At 46.0% G+C, this 27,662-nt stretch overlaps 1 protein-coding gene across 1 annotated transcript in view; it reads left to right on the top strand.

The window, feature by feature from the left end:
- The window catches only part of NT5E (5'-nucleotidase ecto), a 69,363-nt gene extending 42,297 nt beyond the window's left edge, over window positions 1-27,066 (top strand). The window contains exons 4-9 of the mRNA XM_040238858.1: window positions 14,841-15,038; window positions 15,768-15,922; window positions 18,540-18,645; window positions 19,750-19,899; window positions 21,488-21,688; window positions 25,112-27,066. Of these exons, the coding sequence (XP_040094792.1) occupies window positions 14,841-15,038; window positions 15,768-15,922; window positions 18,540-18,645; window positions 19,750-19,899; window positions 21,488-21,688; window positions 25,112-25,275 (974 nt within the window). The 3' untranslated portion in view covers window positions 25,276-27,066. The remainder of the gene's footprint in view (window positions 1-14,840; window positions 15,039-15,767; window positions 15,923-18,539; window positions 18,646-19,749; window positions 19,900-21,487; window positions 21,689-25,111) is intronic.
- Window positions 27,067-27,662: the final 596 nt, after the last annotated feature.

The following is a 27,662-nucleotide window of genomic DNA, read 5'->3' as shown; positions in this document are numbered from 1 at the left end:
CAAAATCACTGCAGATGGTGACTGCAGCCATGAAATTAAAAGACACTTACTCCTTGGAAGAAAAGTTATGACCAACCTAGATAGTATATTCAAAAGCAGAGACATTACTTTGCCAACAAAGGTCCATCTAGTCAAGGCTATGGTTTTTCCAGTGGTCATGTATAGATGTGAGAGTTGGACTATGGAGAAAGCTGAGTGCTGAAGAATTGATGCTTTTGAACTGTGGTGTTGGAGAAGACTCTTGAGAGTCCCTTGGACTGCCAGGAGATCCAACCAGCCCATTCTGAAGGAAATCAGCCCTGGGACTCCTTTGGAAGGAATGATGCTAAAACTGAAGCTCCAGTACTTTGGCCACCTCATGCAAAGAGTTGACTCATTGGAAAAGACTCTGATGCTGGGAGGGATTGGGGGCAGGAGGAAAAGGGGACGACAGAGGATGAGATGGCTGGATGGTATCACTGACTCAGTGGACGTGAATGTGAGTGAACTCCGGGAGTTGGTGATGGACAGGGAGGCCTGGCGTACTGCGATTCATGGGGTCGCAAAGAGTCGGACACGACTGAGCGACTGAACTGAACTGAACTGAACACTGATCGGTTTTAGTAGCATCTCATGGAAGTGCTTTCCAAGGCGAAGTGGGACGAGCCAAGCCCCCAAAGTGAAAAGAACAGCTATTCATATAGAAGAGGGTCACATCGTTTGGCAGGCTGAGTTGTAGGAAAGCTGATGGCCAACTACATAGTGCGAAATCGAAAGTCTACTCCTATCACAGAGTCAAATTTCTTCCCTGGAGGAGAGAAGAATCTTTTACATTCCTGTTGTTCTGATTTTTCCCCTTGATGGTCTTGGAGATGGATTTCAATTCTCTGATCTCTCTGGCAAGCATCATGGGGTTGTGGAGAGGGCTTTTGCACTCTGATGGATCCAGTCTCCCTCCTGGGGTTAGTCACTGCTGGCTGGACAACTTTGCATGCATGTATGTCTGACTCTTTGCGACCCTATGAACCATAGCCTGCTAGGCTCTACTGTCCATGGGATTCTCCAGGCAAGAATACTGGAGTGGGTTGCCGTGCCTTCCTCCAGGGGATCTTCCCAACCCAGGGATCGAACGAACCCACATCTCTTAAGTCTCCTGCATTGGCAGGTAGGTTCTTTACCACTGGCTCCTCCTGGAAAGTCCCGTCCAACCTTGGACATGTCTTAACCACTCTAGGCTTCAGTTTTTTTATTTTAAAAAATAGTTGCAATGATTTGACTACGTCAGAGAATGTTGTAGGGATTAAATAAGATTGTATAGTAACAGAACTGGGCCCCAGAGCATAGTGGGTCCAAGAAAAAAATGTCAATTCTCTAATATTCTGTAACATAGGAAAATGTATACACTTTCATTTTAAATGAAAAAGAGGAAGATACAAAAAATTTTATAACTATACAGAATTTTCTTACCCAGATTGTAGTAACTTGACATTCATGTACATGTGCCAAGTTGCTTCCGTCCTGTCCAACTGTTTTGCGACCCCATGGGCTGTATTCCTCCAGGCTTCTCTGTCCATGGGATCTTCCAGGCAAGAATACTGCAGTGGGTTGCCATGCCCTCCTCCTGGGGATCTTCCTGGCCCAGGGACTGAACCAGCATCTCTTATGTCTCCTGCATTGGCAGGCAGGTTTTTTTACCATTAGCACCACCTGGGAAGCCCCTTGACACTCGTAACTCCAAACAAATTTATACGGTCACTCCTCCCTTTAATAAATGGAAAGACTCTTTATCCTACAAAACTTAGGGAACACTGGAGCTCTTCTTACCCTCTTCCCCCAAAATCTGATCATTCCTTGGGGAGCCTGTATTTTTCCTGATCCCCTTGGTCCTAATTCTTTCTTGTGTCTCCTCTGTTCTTGCCTCTTTCAAACCATTCTTCTTATGCGTGAAGCACAGACCCAAAGATGGAAAAGTGACCTTTCTTCTTGATCCCTGTGAACTCCATCCACATAAGGCAGCTTCCTTTCAAGTCTGCCAGGCCCTGCAGGGGACCCGCCACTGTGCAGCCTCGCCTTCCATGTCAGCAGCACCTCGGGGCCTGCCTCACTGGCTGACTTTCTTCCCCAGCCCACCCTCCTCCCCATTCTCACCGACCTCCCATTCCACGTTCTCCTGTTGTTCCTCCTGTCCGCACACCCCTTATCCAAGGCTACCTCCTGAAACTCAAATGTCTCCCACTATTTTTATGCAAAAAAATCAGCTCTCTGCATACACCCCTGCCCTGCCACATCCCTGTCTTTGTCAGGGACCCTCCTTCCAGGCAGGTCTGCCTCACCTCCCTATGGGGAGAAGGCGAGGGACAGAGACTCAAGTCATCATTAGGGGAGCCTGTTGGACCCTCATCCTCTCACAGGCATTTGCTAGACAGAAAATGGTTTCTCCCTAGAATGGATTCTGCCACCCATTTCCCCCTCTTAGCGATCCATAGATGTATATTTTTTTAATTGAAGGATAGTGGGTTTGCAATGTTGTATTAATTTCTGCTGTACAGCAAAGTGATTCAGTTACACATACATATACATTCTTTTTCATATTCTTTTCTGTTATGATTGATCACAAGATGGTGACTGTAGCTCCCTGTGGGCTACAGTCTCACCTTGTTGTTCATCCATCATGTATGAGAGTTTGCATCTGCTAATCCCACACTCTCAATCCATCCCTCCCCACCCCCACCCCACTGGCAACCACAAATGTATTCTCTCCATACACACATTTTTTTAAAACTCACAGAAATTATATTGGTTATTGCCATGGGATGGGAGTGGGACTACAAATAAGTATTTTTTCTTTTCCATTTGCCAAATATTGTCATGCTAATTTCACTTTGATCTAAAAAAATTTTTTTAACCTCTCTAAGCTTTTAGAGGAACCTGTTGGACCCTCATCCTCTCACGGGCATTCACTAGATGGAAAATGGTTTCTCCCTAGAATGGATTCTGCCACCCATTTCCCAAGTCAACAGACCTCCCAGTGGCTCAGACAGTAAAGCATCTGCCTACAATGTGGGAGACCCGTGTTCAATCCCTGGGCCAGGAAGATCTCCTGGAGAAGGAAATGGCAACCCACTCCAGTATTCTTGCCTGAAAAATCCCATGGATGGAGAAGCCTGGTAGACTACAGTCCATGGGGTCACAAAGAGTCGGACACAACTGAGTGACTTCACTATCACTTTTTTTCAAGCTTTGTAAACTGAACCATTAATCTTAAAGTTTGTTAAAAGAAAATTTTCTGCAGTGTACTGATCAGTAGACTTTTATTCAGCAACTCATGGATGGAGCAGCATCCCATCTGGCAGAGAGAAAAGGGGCTTGGAAGGCCTGTAGGAGGCCAGAGAGTCTTAAAGACCAAAGGAGGAGTAACAAGGAGGCTGTTGCTGTTGTTGCTCAGTCGCCTAGTCATGTCTGACTCTTTTGACCCCATGGACTGCAGCACACCATGCCTCCCTGTCCCTTACCATCTCCCCAAAGTTTGCCCATGTCCATTGTGTCAGTGATGCCATCCAGCCATCTCATCCTCTGATGCCCTCTTCTCCATCTGCCCCCAGTTTTTCCCAGCATCAGGGACTTTTCCAATGGGTCAGCTGTTCACATCAGATGACCAAAATACTGAAGTTTCAGCTTCAGCATCAGTCCTTCCAATGAGTATTCAGGGTTGATTTCCCTTAAGATTGACTGGTTTGATCTCCTTGCTGTCCAAGGGACTATCAGGAGTCTTCTCCAGTACGACAGCTCCAAGACATCAATTCTTCGGCACTCCGCCTTCTTTTAAGGTCCAGCTCTCACAACTCTATGTGACCACTGGGAAGAACACAGCCTTGACTATACAGACCTTTGTTGGCAAAGTAATGTCTCCACTTTTCAACACACTGTCTAGATTTGTCATAGCTTTCCTGCCAAGAAGCAAATGTCCTCTGATTTCATGGCTGCAGTCACCATCTGCAGTGATTTTGGCCCTGGGCCTTGCTGACATTAGCTTCCCTTCTGTGGAACAGAGGGAGGTCTTAGAGCCTGTGTGTGGGGCCTGCGGGCACAGACTGGGGGGCCTGGGTCTGCCTGTTTTGGGAGAGCCTCACAGAAGACAGGTGGTTCTGGTTTACTCACGGGAAGCTTAGCATGAGTGACTCCATCTTGGGACTGATCTGGTTATTTTAAAACTTTAACTCTTATAAATATAGCTGTTAAATTTTTTTAAGGCATTGTATAGCCTCAATTTGAGAACCTGACCTAAATACACAAATGACCAAATGTATCTTCTTACCTTGAAAAGATAAGAAACTGGGAGTGTGATGCTTTGTCCCAAGCAGCTGGGCTATGCCTCTCATAGATCGCTTGTCCTCAGTTTATAAATTTCTCTCAGGCCTAGAAACTCGTAGGATTGTCGGTTTTGACAGCTTGTGTGTAAGGACATTTCCAAATGCTCTGTCACGCCGTGAAAGCAGAACTTCGGCTTCCTCACTAGAAGTCCTCTGGGTTCTAAAATAAGCCCACTTTTTAAATTAATTTGTGTTGGAGTATAATTGCTTTACAATGTTGTGTTAGTTTCTGCTCTACAGCAAAGTGAATCAGCCACACAAATACATCTCTCCCCTCCCTTTTGGATTTCCTTCCCATCCGGGTCAACACAGGGCATTAACTAGAGGTCCCTCTGCTGTGTAGCAGGTTCTCATTAGCTATCTAGTTTACACATAGTATTAATAGTGGAGATAAGTTCATATGAATCGTGCATCCCATGCTCCACTGCTCACCAGTGTGGCTGAAGCTCATGCTTTGTGGAAATCAGCTGCTCAGACCCTCACTGAATAGAAACACCTAGCATTTCCCAGGGTACACAACCACTCTGGAATGCCCTCTCCAACTAAATGCTGGTTTTCTCTAAAAAAAAAAAAAAGAGAGAGAGAGAGAGAGGCCTGTTAGAATGCAAATCATTCTCTCTCTGTCCCATTCCTTTGGACTCTGTATTTTTTGTCTTTTTTTTCATGTTTTTAATTGGTGGAAAATTGTTTTACAATCATATGTTGGTTTCTGCCATACAACAACACAAATCAGTCATAATTTTATATATCCCTTCCCTCTTGAGCTTCCCACCCCCCACCCTCATCCCATCCCTCTGCATCATCACAGAACAGCCAGGCTGGGCTCTGTGTGTTATTTAGCAACTTCCCACTAACTACTTTATACATGATAGTATATATATGTCAATGTACTTTCTCAATTCGTCCCACCCTTACCTTCCTCCATTGTGTCCACAAGTTTGTTCTCTACTAGGTTCATCAGTATCATTTTTCTAGATTCCATCCCAGTTCCCAGTTCAGTCACTCAGTCATGTCTGACTCTTTGCAACCCCATGGACTGCAGCATGCCAGGCTTCCCTGTCCATCACCAACTCCTGGACCCTCCTCAAACTCATGTCCATTGAGTCAGTTACGCCATCCAACCATTTCATCCTCTGTCGTCCCCTTCTCCTCCTGCCTTCAGTCTTCCCCAGCATCAGGGTCTTTTCCAATGAGTCAGTTCTTCACATCAGGTGGTCAGAGTATTAGAGTTTCAGCTTCAGCAACCAATGAATATTCAGGACTTATTTCCTTTAGGATGGACTGATTGGATCTCCTTGCAGCCCAAGTGACTCTCAAGAATCTTCTCCAACACCACAGTTCAAAAGCATCAATTTTTAGGTGCTCAGCTTTCATTATGGTCCAACTCTGACATCTATACATGACTCTGGAAAAACTGTAGCTTTGACTAGATGGACCTTTTTTGGCAAAGTAATGTCTCTGTTTTTTAATATTCTGTCTAGGTTGGTCATAGCTTTTCTTCCAAGGAGCAAGTGTCTTTTAATTTCATGGCTGCAGTCACCATCCGCAGTGATTTTGGAGCCCCCAAAAATAAAGTCTGTCACTGTTTCCACTGTTTCCCCATCTATTTGACATGAAGTGATGAGACCGAATGCCATGATCTTAGTTTTCTGAATGTTGAGTTTTAAGCCAACTTTGGAGAATTTTGAACATTGGAGAATTGACCATTTTGAGCTTGGAGGATTTTGAGCATTACTTTACTAGCATGTGAGATGAATACAACTGCATGGTACTTTGAACAGTCTTTGGCATTGCCTTTCTTTGGGATTGGAATGAAAACTGACCTTTTCCAGTCCTGTAGCCACTGCTGAGTTTTCCGAATTTGACATCATAGTGAGTGCAGCACTGCTGAGTTTTCCGAATTTGACATCATAGTGAGTGCAGCACTTCCACAGCATTATCTTTTAGGATTTGAAATAGCTTAACTGGAATTCTATCACCTCCACTAGCTTTGTTCGTAGTGATGCTTCCTCAGGCCCACTTGACTTCACATTCCAGGATTTCTGGCTCTAGGTGAGTGATCACACCATCGTGGTTATCTGGGTCATGAAGATCTTTTTGTATAGTTCTTCTGTGTACTTCTTTGGAAACTTCTAGATTCCATATATATGTGTTAATATATGATGCTTGTTTTTTTGACTTACTTTACTCTGTATAAGAGACTCTAGGTTCATCCACGTCACTACAACTGACTCAAATTTGTTCATTTTTATAGCTGAGTAATATTCCATTGTATAAATGTACCACAACTTCTCTATCCATTCATCTGTCAATGGACATCTTGGTTGCTTCCATGTCCTGGCTATTGTATAGTGTTACAATGAACATTGGGGTACATGTGTCTTTTAGAATTGTGGTTTTCTCAGGGCATATGCCCAGTGGTGGGATTGCTGGGTCTGGACTCTGTGTTTTAACAGGCCACAGTGATAGAACCAGAGGACAGCTGTGTTGTTAGGATTTTGTTTTTAATTTTTATATAAAACACTGTTCTATACTGTAAAAAAATAAAAGAATTCTGGTATCTGAATAGCACAGATAAACCTATTTGCAATGCAGAAATGGAAACATAGACATTAAGAACAAACACATGGACCCCAAGGAGGGGAAAGGAGGTTGGGATAAACTGGGAGATTGGGATTGACATGCACACACTGTCATGTATAAAACAGAAAACGAATGAGAACCTGTTTGTCATGGGAACGCTACTCAGTGCTCTGTGGTGACTTAAACGAAAAGGAAATCCAAAAAAAGAGGGGATGTATGTACACATGTGGCTCATTCACTTTGCTGCACAGCAGAAACTAACACAACGTTGCAAAGCAACCGTGAAAGTGAAAGTCACTCAGTCTTCTCCGACTCTTTGCAACCCCGTGAACTGTACAGTCCATGGGATTCTCCAGGCCAGAATACTGGACTGGGTAGCCTTTCCCTTCTCCAGGGGATCTTCCCGACCCAGGGAGCAAGCTGGGATCTCCTGCATTGCAGGTGGATCCTTTAGCAACTGAGCTTTCAGGGAAGCAACTATACTCCAATAAAATTTTTTTAAAGAAAGAATGCTGGTATCTGGAAGGATACTCGGCCATGACTTAATCTTCTGTGAAGAGAAGAGGGTGGCAGACCATAGGAGTGTCACTCCATCCCCTGATCTATCACACTGAGTGGTCTTTGCCTCACAAGGTGAAGCAAAGCCCTCAGGCCTGGCCCCACAGGGCAGTGGAGTCCAGCACACCAGGACTTGTTGGAGCTTGGAGATGTTTATTGAGTAAGTGAGTGAGTGTATGAGCCCATTCCCACCCTGCCAAGCTCCTGTAATTGGCCCAGCCAGTCGCGACCAGGTAGAGGCACACAGCCTGGCTTGGACTTCCAGGGGGTTTGTGCCCACTCAGGTACCACTCAGAGAGGCATCATCTCTTTAGACCTCCAGGTGGTCACTGAATGTCTAAGAACAAGAATGTGGGCAGTAAATCGAAGCACGTACAACACAGAGGGACACGGTCCAGATATGGAGACTGTTGGTGGCCCCTGAGTCCCCAGAGAAGCGACAGCTGATGTGTCAGGGTTGGGTACAGAGGTGGCTGAGGAGCTGGTGACTCACCTCTCTGGTTGCAGAATGCTTCTTGACAGCAGCTGTCCTGACTGCCTGCTCACAGAGTGCTTCTTGGCCCACCTGCTTCATGGTTTGCAATGCCAGGAGATCTCTAGCATGCAGAAGATACTCATAGCTTAAAAAAAATTAAACCCTGTTGGTTTCAACCACTGATCAAATCTCTTATTTTACAAATACAGGAAATACATTTAGGTCCCAGGAACTAAGAGTCTCTCCCAAGGTCACCAGATTGAAAGGGAGCTGCACCCAAACTCGTTCTCTCAACAAGCAGCTCATTCTGCTTTATAAGCCCCACCCAGCTTGTTGAAGAAATTAGATAGAGGGGAGTTGGGAACTGGGGCTTGACTCCTCTTGACATATGGATTCCTCCACAGGAAGGGCATACACATCTTGTCTGATCTGAAAAAGAGCTGGCTGAACTACTCAAGCATAATCATTCAACATTTATCAACCACCTGCTATGTGCTGGGCCAGCCCCTGGGCCCTTATGGAACTTACTATCTTAAAAGGGATACTGACCCTGATCAGATTTTTTTTTAAGTATGCAAAGAAATCAATCATATATAATTACAAAGCATGCTGTGAAGAAAGAAGTCCACGCTGCTGGGAGGGCAGTTTGTAGGAGGATCTGACCACGTCTGGGGAATTGTCAGAGAGTGTTCTAAGGAACTGACATTTAGGCTAAGATCAGAAAAATGTCCAGGAGGTAACTTGGCAACCAATTATCACTAACCTTTATTGAGCATTTGCCTGAATCAGGCTTCATATGCTTCATTAACTTCTTAAATCCTCTCAGGAACCCTCCAAGTCAGGTATTGTTACATTCTCCATTTACAGATGAATAAACTCTAGCAAAAAAAATGGAAATAATTCACCCGTGGGCCTCTGGTTCTGCGTCTTACTCTATGTTTGTGACTGTGGAGCTGAGTGTGGTGTGAGGATGGAAGATGCTAAGACAGCTGAAGTGTGGGGCAGAAGGTCCGCATGAAGCCGATCTCTAGCAGCCTCAGCCTGCAGGAGCTTGAAGTGGGGCTTTGGTTCCTGGCCAAAGATCCAGTCAAGTTGCAGCTATGAGAGCACTAAATCCTAGCTACTAGACTAGTGGTCGGAGAAGGCAATGGCAACCCACTCCAGTACTCTTGCCTGGAAAATCCCAGGGATGGGGGAGCCTGGTGGGCTGCCGTCTATGGGGTCACACAGAGTCGGACACGGCTGACGCGACTTAGCAGCAGCAACAGCAGACTAATGGTCAATGACAAGAACCTGGCCCTTCAGCTTTGCAGAAAATTCTCACAAAGAAGGAAAGTAGTGAAACAAATGAAGTACTTATGAAAAGGAAAAAAGAGTACTGTACGTGTGGATAGATATATGGATAGACTCAGAGAGAGTCACTCCCTCGTGGTAGCTTGAATTACTTATATGGGGCATTTCTTCTGGGTTCCCGTTAATTTGCCTGGTTCAGAGTTCATCTTTGGTGTAGGATCCCCCCATATGTGTACATGCATCTCTTAGCCAAAATGGATTCTACCAAACAAGCCTATGGGTAGTTAGTATCACTTAGCATCACTCCCCTTTGACCTCCAAGGAGTCTTGCTACACATATGTCATCAGGAAGGTCTTCTGACTTCAAGAATGAGAGATAATGTGGTCTTTTCCCTTCTGTTTGGGCAGGGCTTAGCCTCTTTTGATTGTCTTGCTATTTCCATCCTGGAGCATCTGCCCTGGGGGTGTTGGGGGTTGGCATCTACCTCCTGCCTCAAAGCAGGGCCACATCATGCGGGTCTGATAGGTTATGATGTTCATGACAAAAATTACAATACTGCTACAAACCGAATTTGGGTCTGCTCGCCCCACCATGCAGAAAAGCCTGTCTACTAACATATCAGGTTGTAGTGAGAGAGAGTACAGCATTCATTTGCCAAGTACCAAGCAAGGAGGATGGGTAACTTGTGCTCAAAAGACCCAAACTCTCCAATGGCTGTCAGGGGACGATTTTTAAAGGCGGTTTTGGGGTAAGAGTTACAGCTGGTGCACCTTCTTCTGCTTGGTGGTAGTGAGGAAACAGTGTGGTATTTCAGGAATCCTAATCATCAGTCTTCTGGTTCAGTTGGTCTGGGGTCTGCATGCATGTGGTCGGCATAGAGTCACCATTCTCCACCTGGAAGAGGGTGGGAGGAACAACTCAAAGCTTTATGTCAGATTGTTATGTATATCCCTTGTGGAGACTCTAGGATTCCGTTTTTCCTCCCCCGCCACTAAGTTATTATTTTTAAGCTGTCGTTGGTTTTCTTGCTTGACTATGTTCCCTTTGTTACTTCAGCCTCTTGCTTCCCTGATTAGTAACTGCTTGACTGAAGGAGATCAACCCTGGGATTTCTTTGGAAGGAATGATGCTAAAGCTGAAACTCTAGTACTTTGGCCACCTCATGCGAAGAGTTGACTCATTGGAAAAGACTCTGATGCTGGGAGGGATTGGGGGCAGGAGGAAAAGGGGACGACTGAGGATGAGATGGCTGGATGGCATCACGGACTCAATGGACGTGTGTCTGAGTGAACTCCGGGAGATGGTGATGAACAGGGAGGCCTGGCGTGCTGCGATTCATGGGGTCGCAAAGAGTCGGACACGACTGAGCGACTGAACTGAACTGAACTGAGTCTTTGGACCCCAGGGAAAGTCTAGGATACTAAAGCCTTTTTCTACAAATGAGAAATAGGGAATATGGAGGGATGTTTTTTACCTCGGAAGGCCCTGCAGGGTCCTGATCAGTTTTGCTGTTCTCCCTAAGGCCAGTGATAGATGGCATCATCCACTCAATGGACATGAGTTTGAGCAAACTCCAGGAGATAGTGAAGGACAGGGAAGCCTGGTGTGCTGCAGTCCATGGGGTGGCAAAGAGTCGGACATGACTTAGCGACTGAACAACTCAGGCCATAGGAAATGTTTTAAACCAAGGAGTGTTTAGTTATGTTTAGAAAGATCACTCAGGCTGTTGTGGGGAAACTGGATCAGAAAGAGGAAAAGAAGAGATAGATAGATAAATAAACACCAGTTAGGAGGCTGCACAGTGGCCCAGGGACAAGATAATGGTGACCAAGGTGTGACTCTTCCGAGATGCTGAGGAGTAAACAGATGAAAACAAGTGCTTCCCAGTCATTTAAAAGAGAGACTCAAGTCCCTTAGAAGCATCGATGTGAAATATGCAAATTACCAAGTACTTTAATCCAGTCCTTTTATAGGAATATTGGAAGTTATTGGGGCTTCCCTGATAGCTCGGCTGAGTTGCTAAAGAATCCACCTGCAATGCAGGAGAGCCCAGTTCAATTCTTGGGTCGGGAGGATCCACTGGAGGAGGGGCAGGCTACCCACTCCAGTGTTCTTGGGCTTCCTGTGTGGCTCAGCTGGTAAAGACTCTGCCTGCAATGTGGGAGACCTGGGTTCAATCCCTGGGTTGGGAAGATCCCCTGGAGAAGGGAGAGACTATCCACTCCAGTATTTTGGCCTGGAGACTTCTGTGGACAGTATAGTCCATGGGGCCACAAAGAGTCGGACACGACTGAGCAACTGAACTGAACTGAAGCAACTTTCACTTTCACTTTGGAAATTCTTAGACCAATCCCATTAGACATTAAAATCATCACATGGACCGCCTCAAACATTCTACAATTCATTCAGCCAGGACTTCCCCAGAGCCCCAGTGATAAGACTTCACTTTCTAACGTAGGGAGTGCAGGTTCGATCCCTGGGCAGGGATCCACATGCCTCATGGCAAAAAACCCAAAACATAAAACAGAAGCAGTCCCATAACAAATCCAATAAAGATTTAAACATAAGCAATTCATTCAGCCAAGTGGGAACTATGTTGAAGGCCTGCTCCCTGGCATCTCTGTGGCCGCATGATCCATCCTCTGGGTGCCCAGACAGGCACTTGTCAAGGCCAGCACTGGAAACCCCCACGTCCTGAGGGGCTGCTCCCTCGCTGTGCCGGGAAGTGCCCGGTGACCAGGTGAAAATGTCAGCCCACACTTCCTACCTCCTCAGGCTTGCTCCCAAGATTATTTGCTTGCCAAATGGCTGAAATAGAGTTCTGGTAAACCATTTCTCCCCCACCAAGAGAACAAGCTGGGATCTAAAGACATGTGTGGCTCCGTGTGTGGAGAGAATATTTGGCATCTGAGCATCTTTGGCTGAATAGAGAGCTGTGGAAACTGTGAACGGTTCCCCTGGATTGCATTCTCTGCCAGCGGTTTTCTGGGGTTGGCGAGTGGGGGGGAAGCAGAGTTGTGGAGAAGGCTGACCTGAGCCAAACTAGACTGGTTGTTGCCTCAGCCGCGTGGGAGGCGTCCTCCTTGTTCCTAATTAGGTCCATCGGAGATGAAGATGACACATCATTTGCTCTAACGAAAGGCACATCAAGGCCTTTCAAGAACTGGAGAAGGTCCCTGTCTTCCAGGAGCTGGGGGCTGCTAAGACATCTGACCGAATAGTTGGATTCCAAATTTTTACATTCTGTTTAAATTCAGATATATTTATGGAAGGCAGAATAATAGAGGCCAAAATAGTCAGACTTGCTCTTCTCGGCTTTCCAGGAATCTGCTAGATTCCTTTCTGAAACAGATTTGGTGCCTTTTCTTCCTGGATGGGGTGTTCAGCGCCACCTCGTGGACATAATGGAAACTGCATCTTGCCAAGGTTCTCTGAGCTCAAAGGAGGACCCCTCCCCAGCTGAGGAGGTGGAGGAGGACTGCTATACCCCCTTCCTCTGAAGTAAAAAGCAGGCTCCAAGCTTGTCCAAAAACAGACCACCACAGAACCTATTGAGGATGGTGTGAGCATTAACCTTCCTTGCTATTCTGCAATACCTCCAACCATCTATGACAGTCCTAGCCACCATCTATTGTGATCCGTGCAAATGGAGATGGGACATGGCCTGCTCTGGATCTCAAGTCAGGTGCCTTTGTAAAAATAAAGTTCCAAGGCTTTTTTCTTTTTCCATGGGAAGCAAGAAAATGGGAAATTAATATGGGAAACAGCTTGTTCCTGCTTGTGGGATGTTGGTATTTACAGCATGTCTGCTCTGGGATTACTGAGGACAAGAGCAAAGGCAGGACTGGGTTTTTCATAAAACATTCACCCCAGCTTGTCTTCAGTGAAGAGTGAAGCCCGGGCACAGCTTGGAGCACAAAGACGCAGCCCCTAGGCTTGCACTTGCTTTGGGCAGTGGCCTTAGGAAACCAACTCTTACAGGCTTCTGAAAACAGCGCATCATCGGCTGTGTTGGGAGTGGAGAGAACAGCAGCTCCAGTGCCTCACAATCCTGTCTGCAACCCCCTCCTTCACAGACCAGCTGCATAACCTTGGACTCAAGGCCTGTGACACCCTGTGCACAGGGCGTACAGTCTGTACAGTGGGGGCAATAATAGGAGCTGCCTCGCGGGATGCCTGGAGGGCTAGCCTAGATCTAGTCCAGGACTGGCTCCTGGCTGATTCTCGTAACTGATCCCGTGAGCAGCCAACACGAGCTGAAGTTGCCGGGCCCTCTGTGAACATCTAATAGGAAGCGCTGGTGGTGGGTGTGTGGAGGGAGGTGATAGAAACAGTGGCAGGTCAAAGGTACCTGTTTCACTGCCTCTGACTCAGGACAGCCCAAATGAGGTCCTGGTCTCTGTGGAGGTGAGACAGGACGTGCAGGGTGCCCACAGGAGGTTGCAGCTACAGAACTGAAACATGTCAGGTGAGGTGATCAGAGACCAGGGCTCAGGGTCCCACTGCCTGGGCTACCACCCTCCCACAGGTCCGTGTCTAGAAGGCAATGCTGGGGCGGGTCTCAGTGTCTGGCTGATACGTGGCACTCAGGTTCTCCCAGGGCTCCCCTTGGAGACAGAATTCAGCAGAACTTAGCAAGTCCGTGGTCTGGCTGGGGCGGGTGGTGTGTGCGCTGGTCAGCTCCCGGCATGAGCTGTTCCACAGGGCACCGAGGGGACACAGAACTCAGCAATAAAACCTAGGGACGGCCCTTTGTCATTTCTTTTTTTTGTTTAATTAAAGTATAGTTGATTTACCATGTTAATTTCTCATCATCTCCATTAAAGATTCTAAGTTCTGAATGTGTGTCTAGAGTTTCCAAGAGGTTGCCATCCTCTCATAAGGGAAAGAAATACACATGTAATGAGTTTCTACTGTATCCCAGACATTACGCAAGGGAGATTAGATGTTTCATCCTCACAACAGCCCCAGGAATTATTTTGCCCATTGTACAGGTGGGGAAGGCCTTCCCTGATGGGTCAGCGGATAAAGAGTCTGCCTGCAATGTAGGAGACACAGGAGATGTAGGTTAGATCTGGAGTAAGCAGGCTACTCACTCCAGTATTCTTACCTAGAGAATTCCATGGACAGAGGAGCCTGGCGGGCTACAGTCCATAGGGCTGCAAAGAGTCGGACAAGACTGAGTAACTAAACAGCCGACAGGTGGGAAAACTGAAGCTCAGGGACGTGAAGTGACTTGGCTACTCCACCTGGCTGGTGAGAGTGCAGCCAGCTCAGGATGGAGACCCGAGAGTTTAGCAGTGTCGTATCTTTGTGTGCCCCCAGCACCGGGCACGGTGCCCTGGACTTAGGAAGAGCTTAGCAAATGTCTGCTGGGTTGAGAATGGGAGGATTCATGTGCCAAAAGGGCATTTGGAAACTGGGGCAGATGCCCAAGCCGGGCTCTGAAAGACCAGCTGTGTAGAGCAGCAGCTGGGGAATCATTGGTTCAGAATTTGCAGTCACCTGGCCGGCGGCCTGCGGGCCCACAGCCAGCTGTGAACAAGGCCTGACTTGATCAGCTCTGGATCTTTCATTGCAGGCAATCCACCTTCCAAAGAGGTGCCAGCAGGGCAGTACCCATTCATAGTCACTTCTGATGATGGACGGAAGGTTCCTGTGGTCCAGGCCTATGCTTTTGGCAAATACCTAGGCTATTTGAAGGTTGAGTTTGATGAAAAAGGAAATGTTGTCACTTCACATGGAAATCCCATTCTTCTCAACAGCAGCATCCCAGAAGGTATGTGAAATTCAGGGCAGTGATCCACAAGTCCCAAAATTAGATGGCTGGATTGTGTTTTATTTGCTTTGTTAATGTTTCAGGACAATGTTTCTGAAGAACTGAGTTTCTTCCTTTAGTTTACCCTATCGTCTTCTTGGATAAGGAGATTTAAAACACACCCAAATTTCAGAAGTCCCCATGGGCTTCTCCAAGCCCTCTCAGCACCAGACACTGTGTCACTGCTTGTTGTGCTTTCTTCAGCTCTACCCTGGCACAGGAGAACTGCTCTCAGCTCACGTCCCAGAGGAGAGCTGGGGGAGACCTGGGTTCAGATAGGGAAAGACTGCTGATCAGGGGCCCTGGAGAGTCAGAGCTTCTGACAGCCAGAGGGAGGGGCCAGGACCCCATAGCAGGACCTCTCATCCCTTTACCTGCCCAAGTATAAGCATAATCATTGCCCCCATCTGCACCATGGATGCCGTCCCCTGTGGGCCAGCAGGTAGTCAGATGTGATGAGTTGATTTTGGTTCACTTGGCATTTTAAGATCCAAGCAGGGCCTTATTTCCAGGAAACAGAACAGATGTGCCTAAGGAAATTTCCTGGTCAAAAACCAAAATGTACACAAATAAGGTGAAGAACTGTAGACTCACGCCAGGTTAGCTGAATGATGTTTGAGTCTTTCTCTCACATTTAAGCCAGTGTGAGATCTGCTCTAACTGCAGGCTGGTTTGTTTGTTTTCTTCCAGATCCAAACATAAAAGCAGACATTAACAAATGGCGGGTAAAATTAGATAACTATTCGACCCAGGAATTGGGGAAAACAATTGTCTATCTAGATGGCACCGCTCAGTCGTGCCGCTTTCGAGAATGCAACATGGGCAACCTGATTTGCGATGCTATGGTGAGTGGTTCCCGGGAGAGCAGGGCCCACGCCTAGGGACGGTGGAAGAGAGATGGAAGGAGGGAGGGAGGATGTGAGGACGGACCACCTGATACAAAAGCGAAGACGCTTAAAGCTTAATGTGCAAATAAGTAACCAAAGAGGACCTGCTGCATAGCACAGGGAGCTCTACTCAGTGCCCTGTGGTGACCTACATGGGAAGGAGATCCAAAAAGGGGAGGATACACATATAACATACAGCTGAGTCACTCTGCTATACAGCAGAAACTAACAAAACATTATAAGCAACTATACTCCAGTGAAAATGTTTTTTAAAAATTAATGCCCAGATAAAAGCTTGGTGTGGATTCGCACTGAGTACCCTGGGAAGGTGCCTGAACCATACCAGTGGAGCACCCCTGTTTGGTAGAAAGTTTTCACTTTTATCTCAGGTTCAAGAGGTTTGTTAACAAAATAAGCCACTCGTTCTAAACAAATAAATAATACAAACATTTATTAGAGAAGTATCTAGCTTACTTTCAATATACTAACACTAAAAGAAAAGAAAAATAGGAACAGCAGAGGATGCATCACCAAATTGGGGTTTGACTAAGAGACAAACAGTGCTGGGAAGCCCCATGACATAGCACATCCGGAGTTCCAACTGGGAAAAGGTCCAAGGCAGCATGTCTGCTCTGTGGATGAGACTTCAAGGGCTGCAGTCTGGGGTTCCTGCTCACAATCCCCAGGCCGCAAACCATCATCATCAGTCTGCGAGCAAAACTGCAGCTCTGGTATTATGTTAATCTTTTTCATGTGGATTATGTAGGTCTTAGAAAAGACCCCGGTGCTGGGAAAGATTGAAGGCAGGAGGAGAAGGGAGCTGCAGACAATGAGATGGTTGGATGACATCATCGACTCAATGGACATGAGTTTGAGCAAACTCCAAGAGATAGCAAAGGATGGGGAAGCCAGGGAGGTTGCAAAGAGTCAGACACGACTGAGCGTCTGAACAACCACAACCATTTTTACAATGCTGTTTGCTTTGTTCTGCAAATCTTAGAATGTTGTTAAGTCCCAGTCGATTGGTCCTGGTTGGCCAGATGGCTCAGCAAAGGTCCTTCCTCTATCTATCTATCGTGGCTCTCAGCCAACCCTCACAGCAGGCATGGCTGACACTCATAGCAGCAGTCAGGGCTATGTCCAGGCAGGTTAGAAGCAAGGTCAGAGGTCTGCTCTGCTTTGTCTCTGAAGCCTAACCAAGACTATTTAGCCTCTTTATTGCTGGACAAGAATGCAACCTTTATTTCGAGGTGCTCATCTTAAGTGTCTGAATTTTGGTTATGGCTTTCCTTTTGTAAGATGACCTGACTCCACAAACCCTGCTTCTCTGAAGATGTGGACATAGTCGATAAAACACTTTTGCTTGGGCCTAACAAGGCCAGACTGCGTTTCCCTGATCTGTCTCCCTCGGCCCTGAGAACTTGGCCTTGTGGGAGTTGCCTTCACAAGCAGAGAACGATGACATGTAGTTATCCTGAGGATAGTAAGTCCCATGGTGAGTGAGATCTCACACCCAAAGCACCCCTCTGTCCACCTGTCTGCAGGCAGCCCCCCAGGGGCCATGCCGAACTGAGGTCTCAGGGTCAAACTCACCATGCCCAGGGGAACCCAGGGGGCCTTGGCTCCATGCCTGGTATCCAGGATGAAGCCACACTCAATAGAAGTCTGCCAAGTACTGATCCATGTTATTGTATGGCAGAAACCAATACAATTTTGTAAAGCAATTATCCTTCAATGAAAAATAATTTTTATAAAAAGCCTGCCAAGTAAATGACAACACTCACACTTCCCAAGGCAGGACCAGTGCTGGCTCCTAAGCACCATGCAATCCATGTGAGACAAGTAGCTGTAGAGAAGCCAGAGTGTGACTGTGTGGAGGCAGGAGTGCAAGGAAACACCCCAGGCTCTAGCAGTGCTCCCCACACATGAAGGAGTCCCTCCTCCCCCGTGTCAGAAACACTGCCGTGGTGCTGTCCCCCTGGCCGTGACCCTGTGTCTCCCTCACCTCCTCCACCATCCTAGTTTTTCAAATGAGAATGTATTCATTTTATTTCTTGTCACTAAACACATATTAGGTAAAAGAAAAGACTGGAACTCCATCTCAGGGGCTGTCTCTCTCTGTGTCTCCAAAATTGTCAGCTTGGGAACTGGCTGGGGACCTAGACCAGGATGCCAGGATTCTTGGTGGCCCAAGGTCTAGAGCTGAAAGGGTTCTGGGCTCTGCCCTCAGGAGCAAGTGTGGGGCCTGTCCTATGGGAGCAGCCTCGTGAGCCACTTTGCACAGGGGGCCCTGGCCTTTGCTGGGGGTTGGGGGGTGGGCTTTGCTCAGGGCCCCTGCTCTGGGGATGCAGGGTCTTAGGAGAGGGTCTCAGAGCTGCTGGCTGCTCAGAGTCTTCCCTGGGACTGGTCACAATATCTTATTGTTGCTTCTCAGATCATAAAGCTAGTTTTGACAAGTTACACTTGAGAGAGCTCCGGGCACACGGGGGAAGAAGAAAAGCAGCTTCATTTCTGGGAACGAACCCTCAGAAAGAAGGCTCAGAATAACAAGTGTAAATTCCTGCTGCTGTTGCAGATTAACAACAACCTGAGACACCCGGATGAGATGTCCTGGAACCACGTGTCCATGTGCATTTTAAATGGAGGTGGCATCCGGTCGCCCATTGACGAGCAGAACAATGGTATGCTCCTGGACCCTGGCCTCAGCTCTGTGTCTGACCAGCTCCCCAAACCTGGCCACGGGCAGCCTTAGCTCCTCTGTGCTGCCAGCCACAACCCACAGTGCCAGGCCCCTCAGCTTGGGTTAGCTGCCACTCAAGTCAGCGCCCCACCCACAGGGCACACACGGGCACTTGTATTCTCGACGCGCACTTGTATTCTCGACGCGCACTTGTATTCTCGACGCGCACTTGTATTCTCGGATGCATCTGCACACAGAGAGAGCAGTTAGACTTAGTGGAACCAAGCTTTACCTAAACGTCTGACTTGGGACTTGCCTGGTGGTCCAGTGGTTAAGACTCTGCAACTCCAATGCAGGGGGCAGGGGTTCGAGCCCTGGTTGGGGAACTACAATCCCACATGCTGCGCAGTGCAGCCAAAAATTAAAAAAAAAAAAAAAAAATCAAACTTCTGACTCACATCAATCATTGACTGATTTATGCAAAATAGTGACAGATTCCACCTGGATATCTGGAAAGAGGAGGACAAAACTGCCAATCTCAAGCCCTGGACAAAATAGCTGGATAACTTCCTTTAGTGCATTTACAGATATCCTGGATTATAGCACATGGTAAAACCAGCCAACCAGACAGATATTCAAGACACTCCCATCATCTTCCCTGCGTACGTGCATGCTAAGTCGCTTCAGTCGAGTCCGACTCTGTGCAACCTTATGGACTTGTAGCCCGCCAGGCTCCTCTGTCCATAGGATACTCCAGGCAAGAATACTGGAGTGGGTTGTCATGGCCTCATCCAGGGGATCTTCCCGACCCAGTGATCGAACCCGGGCCTCTCATGTCTCCTGCATTGGCAGGCGGGTTTTTTACCACTGACCCACCTGATTAGGAAGCCCTAATCATCTTCCCTGATATACTGTCAAAATAGTCTCAGTGGAGGAGGGCACAGCCAGGGGGCCTCCTGATCCCTGTCTTCCCGAGCATCAGGAACACTCAGACTGTGCTGTCCTCATAAGCCTCCTCATGGCCCCATCTCCTTTACCTCCTTTGCGGACACTGGGCTTGTTCGCAAGCCATTTTCCCTCTGGCCTCATCTGTGACTACCCTCAGGCACGATTACCTGGGAGAACCTGGCTGCTGTGTTGCCCTTCGGAGGCACCTTTGACCTGATCCAGTTAAAAGGCTCCACCCTGAAGAAGGCCTTCGAGCACAGTGTGTACCGCTACGGCCAGGCCACGGGCGAGTTTCTGCAGGTGGGAGGTAAGTCACCTTCCAAGGTGAGGGGAGGCTTCCTGCTGGTTGGCTTAGCTCCCCACCTCACCAGGACCTCCTGGCCAGGCTTGCTTGGGCTTTACACACCCAACACCAATGCACAGTCTTTCAGTGGCTGTGGACTCCCAGACCACTGAGAATAGGTCGGGGTCAAAGCCCCAAGGCCCTGAAAATGAGCAATATTTGCCAAGTCTGATTTGGACATCAGACGATCTTCTCTGAGGAGCTGGCCCTCTGGGTCTGAGCAGGTCAGCTACCTTGAGGTCTGCTGCTGCTGCTGCTAAGTTGCTTCAGTCGTGTCCGACTCTGTGCGACCCCATAGACGGCAGCCCACCAGGCTCCCCTGTCCCTGGGGTTCTCCAGGCAAGAACACTAGAGTGGATTGCCATTTCCTTCAGTGCATGAAAGTGAAAAGTGAAAGTGAATTCGCTCAGTCGTGTCCAAATCTTAGCAACCCCATGGACCGCAGCCTACCAGGCTCCTCTGTCCATGGGATTTTCCAGGCAAGAGTACTGGATTGGGGTGCCATTGCCTTCTACCTTAGTTGTTTAAACATTCAATATTCTTTGTAAAAACAAAAACAAACCAAACCTTTTTCTGTTCTACTGCCTGGAAGCATGCAGAGGTTCAAGGGAATGCAATGTCCAATCACTATTAACAAAGATGATTTCTGCCAGGGGCAGCCAGGACAAGACATTGGAACCTGGTTCTAGTTCCACTGGGACCTGGGGCAAGTCTTCATTCAGCCTGTCAGAGAACAGTGAGAAAATGTGCCTGCTTATCTTATGGATTGCCATGAAAGTGGAAGGAAAATAAATGCTTCCCAAATTGTTAAGGACTTCTAAAGTGCTTTTGTCAATCACTGATTCCACAGCCCAATGAGTTAAAATTAATATGAATAATCTTAATTGACTCTGACACCATAGTCTGACCTCACTGTTTGTACTATAGATGGTAGACCCCACTTGAGGGGTCTGATTGCTTTTCAAGTCTTTCCCCTTCTGGGAAGTCCCAGAGCACCTCACTGCTGGGACTGAGGGCCTGCAGAGGTTGGTGGAGTCCCACCCGCTGCCCATAGGGTTGCCCAGATATTCTGTGTTTTCCAGGAGAGAGCAGAGGGAACAGAGAGAGGCACTGTGTTGGGTAGCTGTGTTTCACAGAAGTCACCCAGGCCAAATTATTAACTATTTGTTGGTCAGCAAAATGGTAAATATCCTGTATCTCTCATCTGTTCCTCATTTTCGAAAGCTACTGAACCAAGTTGCTGGACCAATTAATTCATGATGTGAATTAAAAAAAGGTGTGGTTTCTCCCTGCAGAGTCCCCGATTGCCCACCTTGGGCTAGAGCCAGTTTCCCTCCCAGGGGTTCTCAGGCCTCCCAGAAAGACTCAAGGATAAACTTAACCAGATACAGTAGCTCCAAAGTCACTTCAGCTCTCTTGCTGAAGTTTCGCTCGAACTAAATGAAAACTAAGCCGCAGGCCCCTAACTCCAGATTTGGGCCAAAATCTTTCTTAGAAAACAAAAATTTTCCTTTGGATCTAGTGAAAACCTACAGCCTCATTTCTTTTCTAGGAATTCACGTGGTGTACGATATTTCCCGAAACCCTGGGGACAGGGTGGTCAAACTAGAGGTTCTTTGCACCCAGTGTCGTGTGCCCAGTTATGAGCCTCTCAGAATGGATACGGTGTACAAGGTGATCCTCCCAAGCTTCCTTGTCAGTGGTGGAGACGGGTTCCAGATGATAAAAGATGAAATGATAAAACATGACTCTGGTAAGCACAAGTGTCTCTTCCCCTCCCTAACCCAAAGGTACCCAAGAACAGAACGGATCCCAAGAGGGGAGCAGCCCATGATGACACCAGGAGGGCAAAGCCAGAAACCAGATCTGCCCCTACACTGTCAGCTCCCTCCCACTTTGTTAGGAAACAGCCTAGGGTAGTAGAGTCTTGCCTCTCCCCAGCACTCAACCCATCCATCCATGGCCAGGGAAAACGTATTTTTACATCAAAAGTGTTTTAAAACTTTTTAAAGTGCAGCTAAGCAGCTATTTAAATTGTGAAATATAAACATGTGGCATTTTTAGGTTGGATGTGGGAAACCATATTAAATCATCTCAACTTCTTAAAAAATTTATTTATTTTGGGGTGTGCTGGGTCTTGGTTAGTTTGCTTGGGCTTTTTTTCTTTTAGTTGCAGCTAGCAAGGGGCTACTCTTGGTTGCAGTGCTCACGCGTCTCACTGTGGTGGCTTTTCTTGTTGCAGAGCACAGGCTCTGAAACAGGCTCAGTAGTTGTGGCACAAGGGCTTAGATGCTACTCTGTAGGTGGTCTTCCCAGATCAGGGATTGAACCCCTGTCTCCTGCACTGGCAGGCAGATTCTTACCCACTGCACCACCAGGGAAGTCCCCAAATCACCTCAACTTTCTTGAAGAAGCTTTTGGTGTGAAAAGGTCAAGTAGGCATGAATGGGATATGCCCCCTGCCCCATTCAGCACAATGTGTTGGTGGAGGACATCAAAGGAACCACCAAGTTGACCCCAGGTGAGGGTCATTATACCCCAGCCTCATTTTCAAAAATTCAATTGAGAACCACTTCCTGTGCATGGAGTACACTGCCAGTACACGACCCCTTCCTGTCCTCCAGGGCAAAGCCTAGTGTGTTCACAAGACACACGCACAGCTTCTCTGTGTCCGTCTCTACGGCCTTATCATGAGGGTCCTGCCATGGTAGCTGCATATCCCAAGAAGGGTAGAGGGCAGAGCCAGAGCCAAGGAGGCAGCCCTTCCTGGGAGGAAAGGCGCCAGCTACTTCCAACCATTCCATGATAGGAAGTGGAAAGGCAGGCTTAGAAGGTGTCCTCTTGAGTCCTGCATGAAACAAAGTTAAAGGCTGTGTATCACTCAAGCCCAGACTAGTGAGTGCTAGAGAGAACGATCTCGCATGGAAGGCTGAGAAAGCTTTGACCCAAGTGTTCTCAGCCCTCATCATACATTAGAATCACTTGGGGAGTATTTTAAATTAAATACCAGCTTGGTCCTGACTTTTAAGAGTGTGATTTACTTGGTTGGAGCAAAAGGCTTTGCAGTGATTCTGATGTATACCCAGGGGTGAGAACCACTGCAGAGAAGGGTTCTTTTTAAGTACTATAGTAATACATTGTTTTATCGAGGTATAATTGAAATATAACATTAGTTTCAGGTATAAAACATGATTCCATATTTGTATATATTGCAAAATGATCACCACGTTAAGTCCAATTAATGTCATCTTACATAATTACAAATTTTCTTGTAATGAGGACTTCTAAGATCTATTCTTGTATCAATGTTCAAATATGCCATAGTATTAATAACTATATTCACTATGCTATACATTACAGCCTCAGGACTTATTTATAACTGGAAGTTTGTATTAACTTTTGACTCCCTTCACCCATTTGCATCCTCACCCAATCCCAACTCCCTCCACCTCTAGGAACCATCAGTCTGTTGTCTGTAACTGAGCTTGCTTGCTTTGTAGTTGTTGAATTTATGGTATTTGTCTTGTCTGAATTATTTCACTTAGCATACTGTCCTCAAGGGCCATCCATGTAGTTGCAAATGGCTAAAGGTCATTTTTTTTAATAGCTGAAGAGTATTCCATTGTATATATATATACACACATCTTTATTCATCCATCCATTAATGGACATTTGTTTCCTTATGCTTCCCTGGTGGCTTAGATGGTAAAGAATCTGGCTGCAATGCCGGAGATTTGGGTCCCATTCCGGGGTCAGGAAGATCCCCTGGAGGAGGAAATGGCAACCCACTCCAGTGTTCTTGCCTGGGGAACTCCATGGACAGAAGGCCCTGGCAGGCTACAGTCCATGGGGTCGCAAAGAACTGGACACAACTGAGTGACTAACACACTTCCTTATCTTGGCTATTGTAAATAATGCTGTAATGAGCACCGAAGTGCACATACCTTTTCAAACTAATATTTTTATTTTCTTCGGTAAATACTCAGGAGTGGAACTGTTGAGTCATTCGGAAGTTCTATTTTCAATTTCTTGAGGAGCCTCCTATTTTTCACAGCAGCTGCACCAGTTTACATTTTTGCACACAATGCACAAGAAGAGCTCCTTTTCTCCACATGCTCACTGACATTTTTTGTCGTTTTGGTCATAGTTGTTCTAACAGGTGTGAGGTGGTAACTCTGTGGTTTTGATTTGCATTTCTCTGATAACTCATGATACTGAGCATCTTTTCCTGTGCTTTTTGGTCATCTGCATTTCTGCTCTGGAAAAATGTGTCAGATCCTCTGCCATCTTTTAATCAGATTTTTTTGGGTGTAGGCTATTGAGTTGTATGCATTCTTTATATATTTTGGGTATTAACCGCTTATCAGATATATGATTTGAAGTGGTACTTTTAAAATAAAAGTCTGTCAGGTCACTGTGGGTTTGTTGTAGTTACAGGCGATTAGTATTTGTCAGTTGTCTTCTCTTTTGGAAATGAAGCCTCCATTATTTCACCACCAATGATGTGAAAATGATTCTTGAGTAGGCAAGCCAAAAAACCCCCCCAAAAACAAAAAAGCCACATTTATTTCTCAACTAATTATCTTAACCCGGTTCCTTAGTGCCCCCACTCTGGAGTGGTTCAGAGGCAATAATGACAACAGCCTTTTCCTTTTCAAACATTCATGTTTATTTGGCTGCTTCAGGTTTCAGTTGTGGGAGGCAGACTCTCTACTTGTAGCACACAGGCTCCAGAGCCTGCAGGCTCAGTGGTTGTGGTGTGTGGGCTACTAGTTGCTTTGAGGCATTAGGATATTAGTTCCCCGACCAGGGATCAAACCTATGTCCCCTGCAGTGGAAGGCAGATTCTTAACCACTAGACTGTCAGGGAAATCCCTAGGTAGGAAGTGTCTTCTTACCAAGTCATCTCAGAGTTGAGAGGACTCTATTCCCCTGAATTATCCAATAGTAGACAATGGGCACATTTCTCATGTGAAACATGAAAAGAAATCAGATTCTTTGCACTTATGATCACCACTGTCCTTGTCTTTTGTGATACTTTAGCCTAGCTTATGAAAGGAGTATCTTCCTTCTTATAATCACAAAGGACTTTAAAGAAATACATTGGCTTTCCCCTTATTATTATTAATGAATCATTATTTTTTCTATAGTTAAAATAATGTATGTATTTTTCTAGGTGACCAAGATATCAACGTGGTTTCTGGATACATCTCAAAAATGAAAGTGCTTTATCCGGCAGTTGAAGGTCGGATCCAGTTTTCTGCAGGAAGTCATTGCTGTGAAAGTTTTTCTTTAATATTTCTTTCAGTTTTGGCAGTGATCATTATTTTATACCAATAGCCAAAAATTCTCCTTGCCATTAATGGAACTGTATTTTTTTCCTCACGTGAGATTCAAGTCAGTTTTTTAGGAATTGGTTTTACGATGGCACAGACTGTCTTTGCAGTCTCCTAGAAGCTGAGCTTAGAGGGTTGTAAGTAAAGACACTGACATCATCACTCAGGGTCAGCAACTTAGTGAACACACAGCAAAAGAAATGAAAATGGGACCTCTGACGAGAAGGCCAGCCATCTTTAGTTTACATATGCAAATTTTAATAAAATTTTAACAACTTTAAACCATACACATCATTTTTCTCCTTTATATCCATTCTAATCCACCAAACAACTTATGTTTACATAACTTTATCATTTACAAGGGAATTCTAAGCATATTTTCTTATTTGATGCCCATAACTTTTGTGCGTGGGAAGACAGGCATTGTTTTCTTCTCGTATGAAAGATGAAGAAACTAAAGCTCAGAGCTGACTTAAGGCCATATAGGTAAAAGTGACAGACCCCAGACCTGCACCTAGGCCCTCTGACCTCAGTCCCACACTCTTCAGTTAAATCCAGTTACTGTTCAGGATGATATTTACTGGAGCCCCACACTGATGGAGGACAAGTCTCTGCTTTATTTCTGGTCTCTCTTTTTTTCCTCGCTAGTATATGTGATAGGGTGTTTAATGGACTAAACACACAGTGGTGTTCTCTTCCTCACCACCATGTACCTTTGAGGAGTTGGGACACAAAGGGCAGCAGATAATGGGAAAGGCCAGGAGCTGCAAAAGGCCATCTGGGGGTAGGGAGAAGGGGAAGGAAAGACTGGGATGCCCAGGAACATCTTCCATTAGAGAAGAGAAACAGATAAAGCCCATTTACTCTTGCTACGTAGATATTTGCTAGGGAGTAGCAGCAGAGTGCCTAACACGTGGCATTAGCTACTAATAATTTCATGACATTCTATCAGTTCTCCATTTCTTTCCTCCTCCTTCCTAATGCGAAGGTGTCACAAGAAGAGAACCTTCTTAGAGAAGGTGTAATTCTAAACCTGCACCTGTGTCTCCTAGCAAGATACACTTATTCTAGGCACACACATATATACTTCACCCCTTCCTCACTTTTGGAAAATCCAGAGGAGAGACAAGGTTGATTTTTCAAGTGGTCCACCTAAGTTTAAAGTCAGCTCTGCCTCCATATTTGAACAGTCACTCTTGGTCATTCTCAAGCACAGACATGAGGACTCCTGCCTGAGTGGGAGCACCCTCTGAGTGGGTGCTCAGGAAATACCCAGACTAATGCCATATATGATTTATGCACAAATACTTGCTTAAAGGAGTAGTGGGGACCAAGTGAGTCTGCTCCTCATTGTATACATGATTCAACGAGAAATGGGAGGCCTCACCTTAAAAAAGAGTGAGCAGACAACAGCTAAAGGACTGAAGAGTGAGAATGTTTGTTTTTTAATGTTTACAAATATTAGGTACTCTTGATACAAATGTACTTTTAAATTTCATAACCTCTTTATAAAGATTGATGCAATAAAGTAATGCCCTTGGTTCTATGCATATGGAGATTGACCATAAATGAATAATAATATTGTAAGAGAAAAATGTCAATAGGACTGCATTTGGGCTACATTTTTTATGCTTGGCCAGGAAAATAGGGTAAACCCTATTGAAGCACAAATTTTTAAAGAACATTTTTGTAAGTTTTCTAAATCTGTGTGCCTGTATTGTTCAGTGGTTTAAGAAATGACCTAAAAATACTTTTCAATTATAGGTTCCAAACAATAAAATTGAAGATACACTCTTTGTCTTTGGTAGTTATTTCTTCTCTCAAGCAAATACTTACAACCCAAGACAATATGACTGAAGGAAAACTCTTTTGACAGTTCATCACTGCTATCACTGGCCATGATTATAAGCCCCCTGCCATCTGACAGCCGTCCCTATATCCCATCTTACCCCCCTAAAAATAAGAAAAATACATTCAATTTTCAGGTAGGAAAGAACAGTAGATAAAGGGTACTTAAGACTAATGTGACTTCCCTGGTGGTCCAGTGGTCAAGCCTCCATGCTTTCACTGCGGTGGGCACAGGTTCTCCCTGGTCAGGGAACTAAGATCCTACATGCCACACGGCATGGCCAAAAATAAATAAATTTTATGGCTTTTATGTACAGAATCTGTTTTGATGACAATAATGGTTTCCAAAACATAAGAGATGTTCAAGTTATATAGTGTTGGGGATTTTAATTAATTTACCTGTACTGGCCGTGCATCTAAGAATCTTCCTCATTTAATACTGATGATACAGCAGACAGACTATTACACCTTGAACAGACATGTTAAATCCATTCGGTGGCAGAGCTGAGCTGAGCAGTTTACAACAGAGTAAGTTCCCTCAGG

Source organism: Oryx dammah, unplaced genomic scaffold (genome assembly GCF_014754425.2).
Source record: "Oryx dammah isolate SB20612 unplaced genomic scaffold, SCBI_Odam_1.1 HiC_scaffold_4, whole genome shotgun sequence".
Classification (NCBI taxonomy): domain Eukaryota; kingdom Metazoa; phylum Chordata; class Mammalia; order Artiodactyla; family Bovidae; genus Oryx; species Oryx dammah.
Note: the sequence above shows the minus strand (reverse complement) of the source record. Positions and strands in the feature narration are given on the sequence as shown.